Source organism: Meriones unguiculatus, chromosome 4 (assembly GCF_030254825.1).
Source record: "Meriones unguiculatus strain TT.TT164.6M chromosome 4, Bangor_MerUng_6.1, whole genome shotgun sequence".
NCBI classification, from domain to species: domain Eukaryota; kingdom Metazoa; phylum Chordata; class Mammalia; order Rodentia; family Muridae; genus Meriones; species Meriones unguiculatus.
Window position 1 is genome coordinate 138,101,473 of NC_083352.1, and position 21,363 is coordinate 138,122,835.

At 42.6% G+C, this 21,363-nt stretch overlaps 1 protein-coding gene across 1 annotated transcript in view; it reads right to left on the reverse strand.

Moving 5' to 3' along the window:
* Positions 1–9,562: 9,562 nt before the first annotated feature.
* Positions 9,563–21,363, reverse strand: part of Sptlc3 (serine palmitoyltransferase long chain base subunit 3) — a 110,954-nt gene continuing 99,153 nt past the window's right edge. The window contains exons 11-12 of the mRNA XM_021642551.2: positions 18,710–18,839; positions 9,563–13,766 (exon numbers count right to left, since the gene is read on the reverse strand). Of these exons, the coding sequence (XP_021498226.1) occupies positions 13,620–13,766; positions 18,710–18,839 (277 nt within the window). The 3' untranslated portion in view covers positions 9,563–13,619. The remainder of the gene's footprint in view (positions 13,767–18,709; positions 18,840–21,363) is intronic.

The window sequence follows — 21,363 nt, forward strand, 5'->3', positions numbered from 1 at the left end:
GCTTTCTGTGCTATCTCTGTCATGGCCTTGCTGCTCCTGGGGTAGGGAAAAGGTACTGTCATCCTTTAGTGCGCATGAGCAGAATCTCGCCCAGCCATCCAGAGAAAACCGCCAGGCACAAGGATGTGGGTGCCTGCCCTTGGCAGCTGCGTGCCGGAATAGGGACCCAGTGCGTAGCACAACTCCAGCAGCTCCGTAATGCTCACCCTGGAAATTCACCCAGAAGCGCGCTTCACTGCTGAATGCTTTACAGTTTATCAAGTGCTGCTGTTTAAACTGTCTTATTTTATCCTTGTGAGGCCCTTGAGGGGTGGCTGAGTGGGGCTTAGGAGTCATCTGTTATAAAAGAGGAATCCTACTGTGCTCACAGATGGTGAAGCAATGCGGGTCGGCTGTAGGGAATGCTGGCTGCCTTCACCGCAGCCCCACCCTCTCCCCTGCACAGCTGTGGAATGGCTCCTGTTGTTAGGAATGGTTGGTTGTCACCCATGAAATCATTGTGTGTTAAAATGAACATGGCCAGTGAATTGCATCAAAGCGAAACAGATGAGAGCAAGCAAGGTGTCTTATTATTTCTATTTTAAGTTTTACACATCCACCAGAAAATATTTAGCTGCATGGTCTTTTAGGTGCCTTCATGCGTGCATGAAGCAAGCTGGCCTCGTGATGACGTCAATGTCATAGTGGGCATTAAAGACGGATAAAGAAAACGGTACAAACGTCAGTCAAACAAACGAGTTCACAAGTATTCACGGGCAGCTTCAGAAAGTAAATACTGGGAAAATTTAGAGACGACTGCAGGCCTAGCTTGAAGAAAAAGCAGGGACTGGGTTTTGCTTGGCTGAAGATTGGAAACAAACAACTGGAGAAGAGCTAGTGGGCACAGCAAGGAAACTCCTGCCAACCGGCAGGCTGGGAGTGTCTGACTGCAGGCGGAATTTGTACCTAACACCTGTGTTTTCCCGCAGACTTCTTTCTTTTGAGTGACTGTCTGCTCCTCTGCCGGAGTGAGACTTCAGAGCGAGCATGGGAATCCACCAAAGCAGAGCTGAGCGGAGACTCCCCGAAGACTTCCTGCTCTGGACCCTGAGAAGGGCCGCCAGTGTCCTCCACCGCACAGACTCCAGCACGTGGGGAGCTTGGTGCACTGTGGAAATCAAATTCAGTCTACAGATCGGCGCGGGGTACAGCTGTGATTGTCCTCGCGGAGGCTAGCTGTCCCGAGAACTCGCAGGAGTGCACGGTTCTAAGAAGCAGGGCGAACCGGTCCCGTGAACTCCGATAGCAGGTCTTTGAGAGACACTGTGTCTCACTGCGTTTCTCCCTGCGCGCCTCCAGACCCTCTCTAGGGCTTTCACGCCCCTGGCCCTGAGTGCAAGGCCACAGAACTGTCAGCGGCACAAAGTTGCTCTCCTCAGTGTCAGCGGCTCCTCATCACATCAAGAAGGAACTGCAAACCGGAGTTGTTTCCCAGAAGATGAATTTACTTTATTTTCTAATTGTAGATAATTACATACACACTTGCATACACACATGTGTGTGTGCATGTGAACACACACACGGACACACTTCCTATTTATGCAGAGAAAATATAAACAAAAATTTTAGACCTTTCTCTATGCATTGGAGTCAACACATTTAACTTTTTTAAGGATTTCTTTTACTTTTTTTAGTTGTATGTGTATGTCTATACGTGTGTATGTGTGTGGAAATGTGCACATGGGTTGAGGTGCCCGTGGAGGCCAGAAGAGGCTGTCAGATCTTCAAGAGCTGGTGTTACGAGCCGTTGTGAGTGGATGCGCAGAACTGAACTTGAATAGTATGATACATACAAGGATACTATGATCCCTTAGGCCCTTTTATGTTTAGCAGGCATGTATAAATGTGTGTGTGTGCGCGCGTGTGTGTGCAGAGGACAACCTCAGATGTCATCTTCAGGAACAACACATGCCTCCTTTGCTGTAGTCTGCCATTAGCCTGAGGTCATCATTAGGTAGGCTGGATGGCAGTGACTCTGTGTCCTTACGTGCTCAGTGCCGGGACCGTGTCCGGTGTTCTAGGGCAGGGGTTCTGGAATCCAATCCCCTCATGCTTGCACACTGAACACTGGGAAGACCTATCTGTTCATTTTAAATCTTATTAGTTTGCAAAACTGTTTATGCTCTCAACAGTAGTAAGTGTATTTTCACAACTATCAAATAATAGATAAATCCAAATAAACCTCAAATAAAAATATTAAAACTAAAATAAGCCTCCTATTTGTAGAAACTTACATTTATTTCAAACATTTAGCTTTTACCAAAAATACTGTGGTTTCTTTTGCTAAATCTTTGTACTATATTACCTTTTCTCTTTTATTTATTTATTTATTTATTTATTTATTTATTTATTTTTTCAATGCAGTTTATTCAGGAACATTGAACAATCCTCGGACCCCGGGGAAAGCCAGCCCACAGCTTAAATAGCCTCTGGGTAGCCTACCCAGGCGTGCCACGGGGGCAATGCAGATAGGTCCACATACATGGAAGCAAGCCAGATCCGCGGCCTTAGCCAAATGTGGAGTTGTTCGTGACAGAGAGCACTCACCATCGGAAAGGTGGAAGGCGGAAACCAGCTCCATCTTTAAGGCATAGCATTCCGCAGCTCTCTACAGTTCCCCCTTTTTGTTTTAGACGCATCAGGCAAGAGTAGAGGTCTGATCTCTGATATTAGAAATAAATTGGGACTTTGTACAGATGTTCATTTAGGTGTCATCCACCCAAAGAGCATCAGACCCGTCTGATACCTTTTTCTCAGAGGCGGGACCTGGGGCATCAACCCGCATGCAATCAGACATGCTCTTCTCTGGGACCTTTTCTCTTTAAGGTCCGTATTTTTCTCTCTAGCCCACTGAGTTAAATCCTGGTGGATGTGTTTCTTGCACTCACAGTTAAGCTATGCCTAACCTTCTGTCTTAGCCACCTTCTCAAGATGGTGCTTCCAAGCATCTCTCTACATTACTACATTTTATTTTGCACACCTGCTCTGTTTCTTCTTTGCCATCTTCAGTCAATTAAGCAGAATGTACCTGGCCTGTCTATGGAAGATACCTATATAAGCTCTCAAGTCTATTTCTACTCCTCTTGCTCACTGTGGGTTATTTCCCCACTGAGTTCTGGCCTTTTCTAATGCCATTAGAGCTTAGGGCATATCATATATTAATTTAATTTTACCAAAATTTTGATAAATATATGTAAATCAAACCCATGAGGTTATGGTTTCTCAAGCTACATTTTTTCCCTCCATTTAAAATCTAAACAGAAAAAAAACTTCATTTTATTGTGATATTAATTATGTTTAATTAATTAGTTATTGGAGTCTGACTTCTCATTTGTTACTGGTCCAAATCCTCACTGTGTTTCATTACATTGGCATCAAAACTCCATGATCTGGAGACCGGAGGGTGGGGCTCAGGTCCTCTATTACAGTGGATGTTTTCAGTTTCTTCATTTCTCATCACCACTGATTTCTAACTTTACTACCGGTCCCCATGTTTAAAAGGATGTTACACGGATCTAAAGTTTCTCTTTTGTACTGAGTGTTTCTGGTATTTAGAGCATACTAGCGGAAACCATTTCCCCTTCCTTTCTTCCCTTCAGTTCCTCCCGTGCATTCCTCCTTGCTCCTCTTTTTAAATATTGTACATATGTTGTTACTTGCATGTCTGTTTTCAGGGCTGATCATTTAGAACTGGGTAGCCAACTGATGTGCTCTTCTCTGGGGAAGACTGTTTCTCCCATGTCCAGCATTCCTTAGTTACCTGTAGCTCTTTGTCTAAGGCTTCTGGCTTTCCCCCATTCACATTAGCATACACATTGGTGTCCTTTTTTCCCAGGGCATGTTCAGGCAGTCATGTTGGTGAGTCTTCCTGGGTATAGCTTCCGACATTCCCAGGAGACACAATATTGCCAAAAACTTTCTGATCCTCTGGCCCCTAGAATCTTTCAACTCCTTTTTCCATAATGACCCCTTCTAAACAAATATACACCCCTCCTCCTCAAATATTTCTTTAAAACAAACGTTTAGAAGTGGGATTGTGCATTTGAGAGGTACACTCTTAATGTATCTTGTACACCAGAATAATACTGAAAGTTTGTCTTCTCTGCAGTATCTTGTAATTCAGGAAAAATAATGGACATGTAATACCTTCTAAATAATTTCTTAATTGGATTTAACTTCTTTCTTTCTTATTTTAAGCTTTACTTCTTTATAAAACATCTGTTTTATCATAAACTTTAGAAACATCATCCCAAGTGCCTGAACATGCCTGTAGCATTATGATGAGCAGAAACTTCGTGAGAGCATCCAACTCTATGTTCTTACTTCTTCAAGGTGAAGACCCACCGTACATGAATCCTGTTATCACATCAACCGCCTAGATTCAGGCTGAAGGCTGGCTGGTTAACCCAGGAAGGCACTTCACAGGGAAGGGGCAGGAACACATTTTTGCCAGTGCTGTAATTTTTTAGTGTCTACTTCTCCTAGCTCTTAAACTGTCACTGAAATGTAGCTTTGAACCAGCTGCAAAACTCTGAAGGTCATAACCCAGGAGCAGGGGACTCTAGGAAGGTGTTCATGTGTTCATGGAAGATGCAGATGGGTAAACAGGCTGTAAAGTAGGCTATGGTTTCTCTTTTCCAGCACTTTACTGGAGAGCTGACCCCAGTCTATTGCCCTGTGAAAGTGAAATGGAAAAGAGCCAATCCTAAACAAACCTCTGGCTTGCTTTCCCCATAACTAATGAAACCCAGGAGTGGCCTGAAGTGAGGTGTGACAATCTGAGAAACAGGGAGATCACAGAGGTGAGAAGCCTATCACCTCTCTGCTCATATCCCAAGGAGCGTATGGGCCAGACCTACCCTGCTCAGGGCTCTGGCTGCGAGGACAGCGGATGGACACCTCTGGAGAGTTCCTCCTCCTCTTCCCCAGGCAAGCTTTTCCGAAGTGCCTTCCAAGTGAGCATGCACTGTGACAACCACCTCGGACACTGTGACCTGTACTAAGTATAGCATTTTGAGGAACTCAGGGGATATCTCCAAGAGTAGTAAGAAAGACGAGATGAATTTTTGGGTGGGCAGCTATGGATAACAGTCTCTGTGGTCTCTGTGAATGGCGGATGGAGGGAGCTTCCAGGCCTTCATGGTTCATGTAAGTGAATGCGGTAGGTACAGGAGTAGCACTGGAGAAGACGCTGGACCTGCAGGCATTGGGGTATTAGAGCACTTCCTTTTATTGCAGATCTTCCGACATCCTTTTGCCCAGATATCACAATTGGCTCTACCCTCTCTAAGTGTGTCTGGGGTCAGAGTTAAGTCAGTCATGAGGCAGGGCTAATCAGCTCTCTCTTCCGTGTTCACTTTTCCCTTTCCATAGACTGAACTGGGAACCTCAATCATGCACAATGGGACAAAGTCATCAGGGCTGATGGGCCACAGGCTTAAATAGCATGAACCGGAAACATTGTGAGGATTGACAACTAGGGATACCGAATTAGAATGCCATTTGGAACAAAATACAGTCCAATCTTTGTGTGTGTGTGTGTGTGTGTGTGTGTAAAGAGAGAGAGAAAGCGAAAGAGAGTGAGAGATTACAGTTTCATCAATTTTACTCTGACTGATTATTCTGAGGGATTTTTTTTACCATCTGTCAGTGAATTCCACTTTGTATTGGTGACTATGTCTACTTTTGTCTTTGAAGTGTTTGCTGGAATGTTTGTAAGTGATATTTTTAAAAGAAGGACATAAGCTTTAAATGATTCATGTTTAAAACTCCTTGTTTTATCTAAGCATAATGCCACAAGCCAGTATTTCAGCTATGTAGGAAGTTGAGGCAGGAAGAATACAAGTTCAGGACCACCCTGAATTTTAGGCTAGCTTGGGCAACTTAGTTCGTACACAATTAAGTGAAAGTCTGGCTGCAGTTGTGGTCTAGTCAGAGCATTTTTTTGACACACACACACACACACACATACACACACAGTGCATGCATGCTTATATTTGCTTTCCTTTTATTAGATAGATATTTCTTCATGAAGGATTTCAGGTTGGAACCTGTTTCCCCCTGAATTCAGCAGACCTTGCTTCCCTGTCTTCTAGCATCAGGTTTTGTGTACAAACTGTCAGGGACTACAAACAAGAAAAGTGCAAAGGAAAAGCAGGCAATGTACATATGGAAGGGGGTTATCCATCCTAAATGGCCACCAGGCAGGACTGAGAGCCACTTTTTCTAAAGCAGATGGGGGATGACTATAACACGCTGATAGCATTGGTACGTATTGAAAGAATGGCTGGTCTACAGTAGGGAACGGGGAGAGAATGCTGATAGGAGCTGTGTGAAGGACATGCTTGCAACATCAATAGTAAAATCACTTCTTCCTACGTGTGACTGTTTTGTTGTTTCTCTAGCTGTAAATATTGAAATCCTCCTGTTTACTCTGGGTGGCATACAATTCCTGAAGACATATTTATAATAGTGAAAACCTTTTAGTCTTCATCTTAGCACTTACTAGCCTGTTTCTTTTTGTTTTGTTCCAGAACCAGGGAGATGGTTCTTTTATTATTTACATGGTTCCCCTGTGTTCCATGCTTCCTAGTCATCCATTTTAAGTATCAGATGGATGAATGTTGGCCTTCCTTGTCAATAGCCTGCTTCTTTTACATCTTCACTCATGTTTTTATTTGTTTGTCCTTTGCTCTATAGTCTAAGAGATATTTAAACACACATCTTCTTGGTTTTCTATTAATTTGTATTCATCAAATATTTAAATGCTAGGTAATTTTTAATTTTTGTGAGCTCTGTTTCCTTTTTCGTCTTTATTTTTATGGATGTATCTTGGTGAGATTGACATACATCCTTCACATTCAGAGCATCCCAAAAGTGCTCCTTCCTGTAGATTGTCTGTGTCTGCCCATGAAAGCTTTTCCTGTTCACTTTGGCTACTCATTTGGCTGTTGCTACTTTTCTTTAGATAATCTGAACATCCTGGCCTTCTATCCTTATAATGAAAGGCAGTATTGATTAATGCAAATTAATCAGTCATGTTTCCTTTCTGCTTGGAACTTATAATTAAAACACGTATAATAAAACTTTTCATCTTACTACATATAGATTCACTTTAATAAAATATTACTGATATATGTAGGACTTAAATAATCTTTTATATAGGAAATCTCTAATAGTTAACTGGTACTACTTTGGGTTTTCTTATTAATAAAATATCTTATAAGATTTAGTTTTTAGATTTACTTAAGAATATTTTTAGAGTCAAGTCTTCATAGATATTTTGTCAAAATTTTTTTAGTAGAATTGATCTATCTATCTATCTATCTATCTATCTATCTATGAAAACATCAACTACTTCACACATAGTGAAAAACTCATTTTGTTAGAGGTGTCTATAATTTGTGGCTGTGATTTACCGATGTTTTTTGTGTGTGACATTTTTAAAAAGACTTGCATAAATTTTGAGAAATCAGTATTGACACTATAAAAACAGTAGCATGACAACTGTAATTATTTACAAAATAGACATGTTATAGGAAAGTCATATATTGTTGCACAAACAATGATTTTATCCTTAAAAATGAAACCCCATCGACTGATGGACTCCTTAAGCTTATTGAGAAACTCCTGTTTACTGGACGCTAAGCTCTTTTCCTGTGACCTCACGCTGTGGCCCGTTTGTCTTCACGCACGGACCTTTATTCCTGTGTGGGGTCACAGGCGAGGTGCAGGGCAGACTGATCTCACCACAGGCTGAGCCATCACCACTCTGCTCCTTTTGGTCTTCCTTACAAATTTTCTCCATGCATGCTTCAGATCTGGAAAAAAACAAACTTTGGGGCTGGAGAAACAAAGAAGCTGCAATTTCCTTGCCTTAGTCCTTGGCCCGTGATGAAGTAGAGAGCACACGTGGTGATTGGAGCCAGACTTACCCTGGCCATGGGCATTGCAGCCGACTCAAACCCAATTAAGAGAGATCCTGAATAAACTTGGGGGAGAGCCAAAATCACTAGTCCCTTCAATCAATATTTTTGATATAAAAATTAGCATCTGGCCTGAATAAAAGGCTGTACTGTTTCATGCTGCAGGAACAAAAAAAATCCTCTTTCCCATCTATTCTGACCTTCTGTTAGGTATTTTACTGATTTATTTCTGTGATAGGGTTTTGGTGCTGTTGACTTGCACGTTTTGGCTTCCAGCTCCTCATTTGGACCAAAGGCTGCAAGGAGAATTAGAATCACAGCTCCTGCCTTAATCCCAGACTGGCACAGGCATCAGCCTTCTCCAAGAAGTAAGCTGGTTTGACTTGTTCTTTTGTTTTTGATTGAGTTACCTTTGCTAATATGCAAAGATTAACTGAAATAACCCCTAAAGAAAGTTGCTTTTGTAAGGAAGAGGGCGCGTGCCTAAGAAAGCAACACACCGCCAGAGCTGCGGAACTCCGGTTTATGCTCTGCGAATGAAGACTTAATTCTGCTGCCTTCCAAGAAGTCTCTTAACTTAGACAGCATTGCCCAGGAGACGGTGCGTACGGGAGCGTGAGGCATGAAGACGATCTGCTGATTAGCTCCCACGACAGCATAGACCTACTTCAGAATGAATTCTTAGTTTTGAAGTATGGAATCCACAACTTGCTGAGGAGCTAGAGACAGCAAGGGTTCACGTTTGATTCATTTTGATGCTGATGTTATTCCAAAGACTTGTGTTTTAATGAGGTTGAAAGGAGGAACAGATTAAGACATCACTGCCTTTTCAAAAGACTCCAGGAAATACTTAGTCATGAAATGAAATTATTTCCTGGGTTCGCTTTAAAGTAATCTAATGAGAGGGAGAGTGAAGGGGAAGATGAAAAGCCTAGTCACGGAGTGGCAATGCTTAGAGCGTGATGACAGTGTTGGGTTCCTCATGCTACTCTAGCTTGCTCTACTTTCCCGTTATAAATCTTAAGTGGCTATCTCAGAAATGAATTTTAAACGGAAGCTCACAGGAATCATCTTCAATGCCACAGAATTGTCCGCTTGTACTAATGGTCCGCCCTGTGCCTCTTCCTGGGAGCTTTGTTTGGTCACTGTGAGGCTAGTTTTGTTCCTTCAGTTTGACTCAGTGCTAAGGGACAGTCTAACTGTACAGTTCCTCATTGCTTTGGCCAAAGTCTGTGCTAGGAATGAACATATAACCATTGTACTACTGTTCATTAATTGTCCCATAGTGTGTGGTTCCAGTGGTCTGCTGCTAAACGTTTAAGAGCCAGACATCCTGACCCATGGTTTGGAGTGCTTGCTAATTTGTGTGTTGTCAGCTCTCCCACTGGGCCAATTCCAAGCGTCCATTGTGATGTCACTGGGTGATGTGGAGGAGCTGTGCACAGTCAGTTCCTGTGAACGCACACGTCTCTCCAGCAATAGCTGCTTCTACCAGTTGTCTCTAGTAAAGAGTAAAGATGCAAAGCTTTACTCTGGCCTTTCCCTCCCAAGACTGACTTAAATGACATCAACACAAAACCATTTATGATTTTCGTGCTGTCAATTTGAATGATTTATTTATTGAAGTAACCTTTTACAGCAGAGTGAAGCGAAGCTGCTCATCTCAAATGTTTCAGTGGAGCACAAACATTATACTCACGCCGCATACATCACATTTCACAACACCACAACGTGATACACAGTATTTGCCTGGAAAAGGTCTTCTCTTTGTGTGTGTGAGTGTGCGTGTGTGTGTGTCAAGGCCAGAGGTCAACCTTGAGTGCTGTTCCTCAGGAGCTATACACTTATTTTTAGCGAGAGGGTCTCTCATTAGGACCTGGAGCTCCCCAATAAGGCTAGGTAGATTGGCTGTCAAGCCCCAGAAATCTACCTGGGTTAGCCTTCCCAGCACCAGGATTATACTTGTATAATCCTGTATAATACCTCCATACTTTTTCTGTAAGTAAGCTCAGATAGATCCTGGTGCTTGCATGCGAGATACATTATCAATGAGGTCTCTCCCAGCACCGGGGAGATACTCTCTTCCTGATTTATAAAATAGTTCACACACGGCAGGGTGTGGTGTTCTAAGAGAACAGAATACAAATACATTTTTACAATTTTCAAAATTATGATTGTTGTGAATCAAAGCCTGTATTTAAGACAGTTTAAGTATTCACCAGAACTTGGGTTTTAAAACAAGAGCTAGGATTTCATGTTTGCCACCTCTGAAAGAAGATGTAGAGGGTGTTGTGAGAGCTGGCAAGAATAACACACCACTGCGAAGTTGTAACAGTCAAAGGCTGAACTTTTCCTTTTAATGGCGGAGATATCTGGAAAAAGGAAACCAACACAAAGGAAAAAGAGGCCAAGAGGCATCTTGTGAAGACCTTTTCAATGTTGGGCCTATTTTTTGTAAAGACAGACATTCCTTAGAATATGGCCCGTTGAGGAGAAAAGGAAAAGCACGAACTAAATTCATTTCAGCTTACTAATATAAATACCCTTAAACATTAACAAAGAATCAGAAAAGTTCCCTGCTATGTTATAGGAGCCCACTGGTCTACTGAACACTCTAATAATGGCTTACAAATTCTGGCATCCATTGGCATTACCTGGGGAGGCTTGTTAAAATGCAGTCCCCTGGGCACCGCTGCAATCAGAGTCAGTGGTGGTCTGCTGTGAGCCACATGGCTGTCATGTTAACAGGCCTCCTAATAAATTCTGAAGCCTGTGGTCTCTGTCAAACTGAAACATGTTGAAAGGCAGCAGGGCTGTAAGTGTCCATGATACTATCCTACCATGATAAGATTAAAAACGAGTGTTTGTCATTTCTTCATCATACAAAATTTTCTTCCTTACAAATATGTCTGAAACCTTCAGCTTCTGTTTTTCCCAAAGCTGATTTCTAGAACACCTATCTCTCAATCATTCAGATACCTTCAGTTGGTATCATCATTTCCCTTGCTTCCTTTCTAAAACATACAGTAAAAGTCTTCATGCGTGTGTCTGCGTGCCTGTGAGTCCATGCACATAGGGTGGTTGGGGTGTCAAACACTGTAACTCACTGAATCCTTAATCTCCGCAGAGCCGACCTCTGGTTAGTAAACTCAGCAGTTTCCCCTGAATTGACATCAGCCTTAACTAACCTTCGTGGTAGAGGATTTCTTCTTATTAAAATCAGTATTTCTTATAATTTACAAATTTCTATATGATATGTACTCAGGTCGCTACCAGATAAAGTCAGGGCCTCTCCTCACTCAGGAAGCATTCCATTGAAATTGCAATTCTTCTCCTGAGGTGTATTCATTGTAGACTCTGACAAAGGTAAGTCTTTCCATATGTATATGGGAAGGTAACAAGCTGTTTCAGGACCCTCAGATCTTAATGGAAAGGAGAGAACCTCCCTCCTTGCTCCGGACGCTGGGCAGGAAAATACCTCCTCCACGATAAACTGAACTCAGGTCCCTCCATGCAAGTAATAAGCGCCAACACTCTTGTTCAGGAGGACACCTGTTCATCTGGCGGCTGGAAGTCTTAGGGCAGGTGTGGCAGTAGGTGAACATCACAGACAGGACTAGAGAAGAAGGGGGTAGTTATTACTTTGCAGGCCTTGGCAGCAAGCGCAGCACTCTCTCAGCCCTCTTGATCCTTCCATTTCCTGTTTTGAACTGCAAGTATTCTGCATTTTGTTTAGATGATATGCTAAGGACAACTCCATTAAATACACAAATTACAAAGGAGAGACCTGCCCATCTTCCCCTCTTTGTGCATCAACACGGTGCTTTTTCTCTGCAGAAGCAGTGCTGCGCCATCTCACTCTGGAATTTAGTCATCAGGTCGCTCCTTTTCCTCCATCACCACAGCATTCCTTTAGCTTTCAGCATTTGTGAGGCACTTTATAGCCGGAAATCACTTTTAATGGTGATTTTGTTATATTTTAATTAGATGTATGTGTGTGGGTCTGGGTGTGGGTATGTTCATGTGACTTCCGGTGCCCACAGAGGCATCAAGACAGCCCCGAGTTAGAGTTACAGGTGGGTGTGAACAATCCAACCTCAGCGTTGAGACCTGAACTCAGGTCCTCTCTGGAAGAGAGGTAAGTGCCCTCAGCTGCCAAGCCACCTCTCCAGCCCCAAGCGATTCACTAGAATAATTATAATCCACCAGCGAGCTATGGTCCTTAAACAGCGCCATACAGTGATCACTTTCTTCTTGAGTGAGCTTTGAACATCAGCCTTGCCCTGTCCAGCGCTAGTGCTGCAGGTTGAATTTCTGTCTCCGTGCACAGCATGAAAGCTTGGGCCCATCTGTGTCACACAGAGCCAAACCTCTTTTGAAGTGATTTGTTTACAGTGTCATTTGATGGAGTGGAATGTTCTGTAACTCATTCGAACTGTTACAGAAGCTTGGCTAAAAGGTCACCACTGCTCTTTGGAGTTTCCAAGTCTGGGCACCATCTGGGAGCTTGTTAAAGATAAGGTTTTCCACTGGTTTTTTCCATACCAACTAGAACCAATTAGCAGGGGACTAATTTTTTCAGAGACGTTTCTGTCGTTTTGTGTGTACAGGGCGGGGGAGGGGGGTGAATCATAGTTGTACAACAGTGTGCGATGCCACTTCTCACCAGAGCTGAGTAGAGGTGCCAGAGAAGACACAATTTACTGGACCTATATCTCTATAGCCTTTAAATACCTCAAAGAGTAAACCAGTCCATTTTTCAAATGTAAGTTGGGAATGTGTTTTAAAGGAAATTGAGTTTCGCTCTGTATTCAGAATTCAATAGAGAAATGGGAAGCCGTTCCTTAAAGCAATAAAGGCCAAACATGCTAAGCCCACTTTGCGGAGCACCAGCATCATTTGGGTTGTTTTAATTTTGCAGTTTTAGTCTAGGTCCAAAACTGGATTGCTTGTGATTGCTTTTCTTCCTCTTCTTTAGAAAATGAGAGCCATGAACTTGCCAATCCTTAAAGGTTAACAATAAAGTTGTGGAACACCCAGAGGAAAAAGAAGGTTCATTTCAAAGACATCACTGGTTGCCACCGGCCAGTTCTGCCTTCTCTGCCAAGCATTAACTGTGTCTTTGACACCTGTCCTTGGATACAGTCCAAATGTGGCAAACAAAAGTCATGCTGCCCTCTGACTTTCCTGGAACTTCCCAAGATACATATGAACTGCTGTGGGTAGAACAAGGGACTCAGCTCTTCCCTGACACTCTTTTTCATGTGTGCAGATGCCACACTCAAATGCACAGTGATTTTTTCAAGTTAAAAATCAAAATCTTTTCATTTAGTTGGAGCTCTTGAAAAGGTCTGATCCAAAATCTGGAGAGTAGCAGCTAAAACACAGGTTCACTGCCATTAAAAGAATATACTCTAAGAAAAGTGTATGTGTGTGTGTTTCCATCAAAAGAGAGGAAAAACTTAAACTATATATATATATAACAGCAGTGGATTAGAGATAGTAGAGAAATGACTATTTCCCTCATTCAGTTAAGCTGGTTTGAAAAATAAAGTTGTCCTTAGGAAGAGGTAAAATACAATTATATTACTTGTGAGACAGAGAGGGAGGGAGGTCTTTCTGGCAGGCTTTACATTCTGTTCCAAGCCAGGAAGCTTATGCTCGAGGCTCAGAGCTCATCTGGTCAAAGCTCGATTCATGGTCAGAACACTTCTTGTTGTCAAGTGCAGCACGTCCTGACTCCTTGAATGAAGAATATTTCACATTCAGCAGATCACCGAGTTCATCAATCTCTTTCAAAACCTGCAATGAGACGCCCTTCCGTGAGCTATCTTTCCACAGGTTAGCCTGGCAGAGCCCAGGCGAATGGCCAGCTTCCCAAAGGCTCAGAGGAATGTTTCCCAGCAAAGACCCATGTTGTTAGGTTGTGGTTTGTAAGTTCCAGAAGAACTTGGTTACTTGTTTGTGTGGGTATGTGTGTGTACAGGTGTACACACGTATGTCTTGGCTAGAGGACAACCGTGAGTCAAGAGCCGCTGATCTTGTTTATTGAGGCAGGGTCTCTCGCTGGAGCTTGCTGGCCAGTGAGTTGTAGGAATTCTTCCTTTTTTTTTTCCCCTCCACATTGTTGGTGTAACAAGCACATGACATTCCTCTAGTTTTTTTAAAAGTGGGTTCTAGGAACTGAACTCAGGTCCTCATGCTTGTATATAAGCACTTTACCGATTGAGCTAATCTCCCTAAGCATGCTAGAGAAGTATAGGATGGCAATTATTTTATTTAATGCTCTAACTGAATATTGTGAGTGTACTATTTTAGGAATGTGAGAAGAGGAACTTAGACATCTTTTAAGAAAAAAAATATTTTTTAAGATAAAAAACTTTCTTTTTATCTTAAGACTTGCACATAACCTTACATAAGAAAATGAGTGGTTATTAGCCATATAATATAGGATAAACATACTAAAATCTACAGTCTAAAGAATCTAAACAACAAGGAGGACCCTAGGGAAGATGCTTAATCCTCATTCAGTAGGGTAAACACGTCATCCAAAGTGGGAGAAGAAAGGGAACAGGACAGGTGCCTTCCACAGAGGGCCTCTGAAAGACTCTACCCAGCAGGGGATCGAAGCAGAGGCTGAGACTCACAGCCAAACTTTGGGCAGACTGCAGGGAGTCTTATGGAAGAAGGGGGAGATAGAAAGACCTGGAGGGGGCAGGAGCTCCAGGAGGAGAGCTAAAATCGCTGACCCCCTGATGCTCCAACCAAGGACCGTGCATGGAGAGGACCTAGACCTCTGCTGGGATGTAGCCTATAGGCAGCTCAGTCTTCATGTGGGTTCCCGAGTAATGGGAGCAGGGGCTGTCTCTGACATGGACTCTGTTGCCTGCTTTTTGATCACTGCCTCCTAGTGGGGGTGCCATTGCCAGGCGATAGAGGAAGAAGATGCAGGCAGTCCTGATGAGACTTGATAGGCTCAGGTCAGATGGTAGGGAGGAGGGCTCCCCCTTTCTGAGAAATAGGGGAAGGAATAGAAAGGAAGATGAAGGGAGGGTGGGACCTGGAGGAGATAAGGGAGGGGGCTATCGCTGGGATACAAAGTGAATAAATTGTAATAAAGAAATAGATTAATTTTAAAAAACAAAAACAAAAACATGCTACACTCCATGGAATAACACAATGTAGCTTCACAAAGAATCAAGGGCACACATATTTCAGTTTTATATTAAAGTGCTTGTTGAAGTAAGGAATAGCACTCACTGCACAGCTGTGGGTGCCTCTGGGACAGGAGTTAGAAGGCAGGACATTCTCACTGCATGCGTTTACACTGGAGGCAGACAAAGATTCTCCTTGGGTGCTACCAGGAACCCCTGGCTGGGTATGTGTTATTATCTTTATCTCAGAAGTAAAAAGATTAAGGAGAGCTAGAGGTGTCACAGAGGAGCCGGAAGAGAAAGGTGTTGTGCTAGCCTATGTCTTTTCTGTTCCCAACCTGGTCTCAGAATAATGCTCCCCCCTTCTTTACCTTTATGGGTGGTTTGCACATGCATGTTTGCACATGCATGTGTATGCACTCACATTCAAGGCATGCACACGTGTGCATGTGCCTGAAGGTTATGGTTAGAGTAGGGCTAGGCCAGGCACTGGCCAGGCTGATACCTTCTGTATTTCTCTCCACCTTAATTTTTGAGTCAGGGTCTCTCATTGAACCTGAAGTTCACCAATTCAACAGGTTCCCAGGCTCTGCCAAGCTCTCCTCTCCAGTGCCAGGATTACAGGCACACGTGCGACCCAGCTTTTTATGGGGGTTCCTTGAGTTCACACTCAGGTCCTCACACTTGCAGGCAGACAGCTAGCACTTTACCAATTTCACCGTCTCCCCTACCCTCTGCTTATGTCTAACATTGTTTCTATTCTATGAGAGGTCATGTCCAGTCACTTCCTTGGTCCCCTGACTATTCAAAGGGTCAGGTTTCACTCTATTATCAAATGACTGCTCACAAGTTTACATCGAAATGCATGTGTGCTCTCAGAAGTGACTGCTCCCAGCATGCTGGGTATTTCATGGCAATAAAGACTTTATAGAAGGGAGCCCACGGCCTGGTAACCATAGAGTTGGCTGTATTTGAGGTCTTAGCGCTGTTTGGATGACAAGGAATAAAGTGTCACCTCTGCTATTTACTTCATTGCCATCACCTTTTGGCACTTACTCAGTGTTGATGTCCTCTTTCCCGCTGTTGAAGGGTTTCCTCATTATTGCTATTTTATTTTCTTGTGTAAACAAAAACACACAAGCCTCCCTCCAGCTTCCTTCCTTCCTCTTCCCCTTTTTCTCTCCCCTCTTTTCTCTTTCTTCCCTCAATTCCTCCCTCTATTTCTCTCCCTCCCTTCTCCCCCTTCTCTCTGTCTCTGTCTTTCTCTCTCTTCTTTCCCTCTGTCTCTGCATCTCTCTCTCCTCACACAGCCCCTCTGTCTTTCTGATATTATCTCTCTTCACCTCCTTCTCTGTCTCTGTCTCTTGTCTCCTCTCCATTTCTCTCCACACTTTGTCTCTCTGACTATTGCTATTTCTATTTGTCTCTTTCTGTCTCTACCTGTCTCTCTTTTCTCCCGTGCCCCCTGTCTCTCTAGCTCTCTCCTCTTCCCCTATTTTGTCTCTTTCCTGCTCTCCCATCACTTTCTTCCTCTCCTTTCCTCCCCCTCTGATTCCCTGTCTTTCTATTTCTGTCTCTATCTCTCTGTCACTGTTCATTGTCTCTGTTTCTCTATTGCTATCTCTGTCTCTATATTTGTCTTTCTGTCTCTGTCCATGCCTCTCCTTTCTTCTGTCTCTTCTGTCTCTCTGTTGCTATCTCTCTATCTCTCTTTCACCTCTCTTCCCTCCTCTGTCTCTCTGTCTCTGTATTTCTCTGTCTCAATCTCTCACCTTCCCCATCTCCTTCTCTCTCCCCACTTCTCTCCACTCGTCTATCTCTGTAGTGTGGACGTGTGTAATTCAAGCTCAAATGATACTCTTCACTCTTTATTTGTTATGCTCTCATTTTTGTTCTTTGCATCCTCATAAAACCACCCACTCTAAGGAACACAGAGCTCCCAGTAATTGCTAGTCTGAAAGTTTCTTCTCATCTCTTACCCTACTTGAACTTTTTAATATTTAGGTAATTTTCTTGTCGTTTTTTTCTGGAAATTGTTTGGTGTTTAGTTTTCTTGACACTATAGCAGTACACACCCTTCCTGGCAGTTTTAGCTCTCCCTAAATCCTGCCTGTGTCCCCCCTTTGACTCCATGTCTCAGGGTGTAGGTGTTCTCCTGCAGCCTGCCTTTGTTCTGACCACTGTTGTTTGTGTCTCAACAATTAGATCTTTTATCTTTGGCTTTCACATCCCTACAGCTCTGTAAACTACAATAGCTCCAGGCTTACGTCATTCCTGAGCTCTAGAGCAGTTTTCACATTCATCACTGGTCTAGAGGCACATATTCCTAATGTCCAGGACTGAGTTCACCTTCCTCCTCCTCCCTCATTAAAGATGTTTGATCTGATGCCTCCTCCCATGTACTGCTCACCAAGGCTGGAGAGCTAGAGCATTGATCGTCTCTGCTCAGGCACCCCCTCCATTTAGTTATTTGTTCAATCTTGGCAATTCATGTATTCACGGTGTGTGTTCATATTTTCATCTTTAGTTGTTGCTTGACCATTGGCCTTGTCAACACTTATTATTTCATGTCCTTTGCTCTGAGCTCTTTTCTTTCTAACCCACTTGTCACTCTTAGTTCACAGTGACTGATCACATTGCTTTCCTAGTTAAAGGGACTAAATGATGCTTCATAATTGTCATTTAATAAGGCCCATCTGACAAGTCACTTTCCTTGTGAATAGTCACTACCCTAATAATTAACCTCACTTTTATGCTCCCATAGTATTTCCTATGTTTTTTTTTCATGGTTAATTTATTTTGACTAGAATTATTTTTTTAAATTTATTTTTATTTTTATAAATTACATCTTCTTTACTTTGTATCCCCGCTGTAGCCACCTCCCTCTTCCCCTCCCAATCCCACTCTCCCTCATCTCTTCTCATGCCCCTCCCCAAGTCCACTAATAGGGGAGGTCCTCCTCCCCTTCCTTCTGACCCTAGCCTATCAGATCTCATCAGTTGTCTGGAATTATTATTGGTTTGTTATTTATCTAATTTGTCAGTTTTGTCTGATCTTTTTGTTCCAGGTTTTGTATATGATAGACATGCATCAATGTTTATAAAAATGCATTGATATATGGACTGACTGAGATGGCTTAGTTTCTTGATATTATTCATATAAAATTTAAAATTAAGTGACAATAAAATACATTTTAAAATTACTTCTTCCTAGCTCAAATGTTACTGTTATTATGTAGCATCCTTATCATTTTCATATCAGTATTATTTAATGTAGGTCATATTTTATTATAGAAGCTTTTGTACCTTCAAAAAATACCAGGCAGTAATGCTTAAAGTGTGTGTCACCAGCTTTTAGTTTTCAGAGCAGACAAATAGAACATTTGGCTACTCAGTCTTGTCTATGAAACCAAAATTCTGATTTTAATCAAGCCTTTTTCTGCCTCTTGATTTGGGCATATTGTTGGTTGTTTTTGTCATTAGTTTTCTTTTCCTAAGCCACTCTAGAGAACCCTAAGGTGGCTCAACAAAAGTACATGCTCAGTACCCAGGGTATCAGAAGTGGTGATTCTGTTGGCAGACGGATACTCACTTTGTCCAGCATCTCCCGAGTGTGTGCTGAGGAAATGCTGAATCTAGCCCGACCTTCTGTCAGGGAAGTAGCTGGAAATCCAACAACCACCACCGCAATATTTTTCTTACGCATAAGCCTTTCAAAAATTCTTAGGGAAAGAAAAAAAAAGAGGTCAACTGAAAGAAGATAGAATCAACATGCTGAAAAAAAAAAAGAATACAGTTAGTTGTCATGTTTTTTTTTTTAATGATGCCAATAAAAGAATGATTAAACTTTCTCCCACACAGTAGACCAAGAAATGGACAATTACTCGCTGTCCCTCTTAGCAGAGTGTGTGCTTTATGGAACCCAACACACTGGTCAGTTTGATTGTTGTCATATGGAATTTTTGACTTTGAGCGGGAAATGCTGATGTCTGTGATGCTGATTTAAGAAGCCTGCACTGATATGAACTCCTTGATCTGCAGAGTTCCTGGACTAGTAATCAAACAGCTAATACGAGACAATGACATGAGAAATTATAATTATTAAATGTAAACTACATGATTTAAAAATTGAATTGCAGTATTGATTGTTGACACTTTAAAAAGGGGTACTTAGTGACTACAATTCGAGGATCAGGATTTGAGGATTGGTAGAGTCCAACCTCAAATCGATATTCTTGCTCTAGGATGAAGACTACATGTTACATCAAATGAGAAGTAAGTGGTGGCGAGGGTCTGCTTTTTTACTTCTGTGTTTGTGAGTGAACATATGGAGGTGCATACAAAAGGAACAACCAAGTGTCTAGGCTTGAGGTGAGCAGGGAGGAAAAAGACCCTCATGGCACTTGCAGCCTAGAGGATGTCAGTCATAGGACTAACTGCAAAGCTCCTCCAGGTAGAGAAACCTTCATAAGTTCTTCCTTCCCTTCATGCTTATGCTTTTTGTTTATTTCCAAGTTAATCTTAGAATGATCCCAGAATATTAACCTTGAAGTCTATAAATCACCTTTTCTAAGAGCCAAAGTCAGATTTAAAAGGCATACACCGAATCTTTTTTCCTTTGGGCTCAGTTGCTCTCCATGGGAAATTGGTTGGCTCTATTGACAAGTGATGTCAAGGTCTCAGGTCTGTTCTTAGCATTGAGGACTTGCTGGTGTATTATTTTAGGCTGGAAGCTGACAGCAGCATAGAAACCTTCTAGCCATATTTCAAAAAAAAAAAAAAAAAAAAAAAAAAAAAAAAAAAAGACTGAACCAGACTACCCACCCAATCCTCCATCCTCCTATTTAGCTGTCTGCATTTTGGTTGCCTCGTGCAGAATTCATGTTATCAAATAAAACAGCGGAGACTGCATAACCGACTGAACAAACAGTCCTTCAGCCCCCCTAGCTTGGGCAAGGCGAGATTTCTCCCTTTGATTTCTACTAAGAAGGTTACAGGCAGCAAAGCTTTCTAGCTGAGAAAGTTTGAAAACAGGGGCTGTATTCTCTGCCTTCTTGATCACCCCATGGAAGGCTGCCCACAGCACTGCACAGGATGAGAGCACAGAGTAGCCTGAGAAACAAGCCAAGTGTTGTATTGCCAGAGACAAACCACCTGACCCATGACCTCAGGCTAGGTTTCGCCACTCCCAGAAGACCATCTCCCTGACTGCAGGGCTCCCTCTGGACCAAAGGGAGTTTTGCCAAAGAATGTTGAATGAAATATACAACTGTTGGTTCACTAGGATGGTCTGGGGCGCCCCTGGGACATATCTGAATTTAAAACTTAGACTATTGCAGAGAAAATAGGTGATTACATTTTATATAATGAGCCTCTGGGCACATAACCCCAAAGCAGAGTAGGGCTGCTGTAGGCCAGAAGCAATAATAATAATGATGATAAGCACATTCTCACTTCAGTGGCTGAAGCATGACGATATCTTCTATACCAAAATCCCCCATGTGCATGACAAGGACAATGCAAGGGAAGCATAAACCTGTCCCTCAGGCTGAATGTAATGTACTCTTCATATGTGTGCTTGAATTTCTACACCTATTTATTATTTATTTTGTGTGTACATGTGCAGGCATGTGTGCCACGGCACGTGTGTGAGGGCAGAGGGTATCTTTTTAGAGTTGTTTTTCTCCTTCCCCAGTGTGGAATTCAGGAGTTGAGCTGAGGTTATCAGGTTTGAAAGCACACTTCTCTACCTGCTGAGCCATCTTGCCTGCCTGATTTGCACATTTCATGGCTGAAGTTACACTGTACTGAGCACCACAGATGATTGTACTGTTGCAATATAGTTCAGAACTACATCTCACTTGAGATTGTTTTTCATCTCACATAGGTAGAACTATGAAGAAATCTCAGTTTCTGACATAAACTCAATGGCTGCCTCTTTGACCTCCCTACCTCCCCTCTCCCCGAGGCAGAAGCAGCCTTAGTAGGCCACAGAAGAGGGCATTGCAGCCATTCCTGATGAGACCTGATAAGCTAGGGTCAGATGGAAGGGAAGGAGACCTTCCCTCTCTGTGGACTTGGAAAGGGGCAGGGAGGAGATAAGGGAGGGAGGGTGGGGATGGGAGGGAATGAGGGAGGGGGATACAGCTGTGATACAAAGTTAATAAACCATAACTAATATTTAAAAAATAAAATAAAAAGAAAAAAAAAGAATATTAAAGGTCTAAATTTTTTCAAAATTTATTT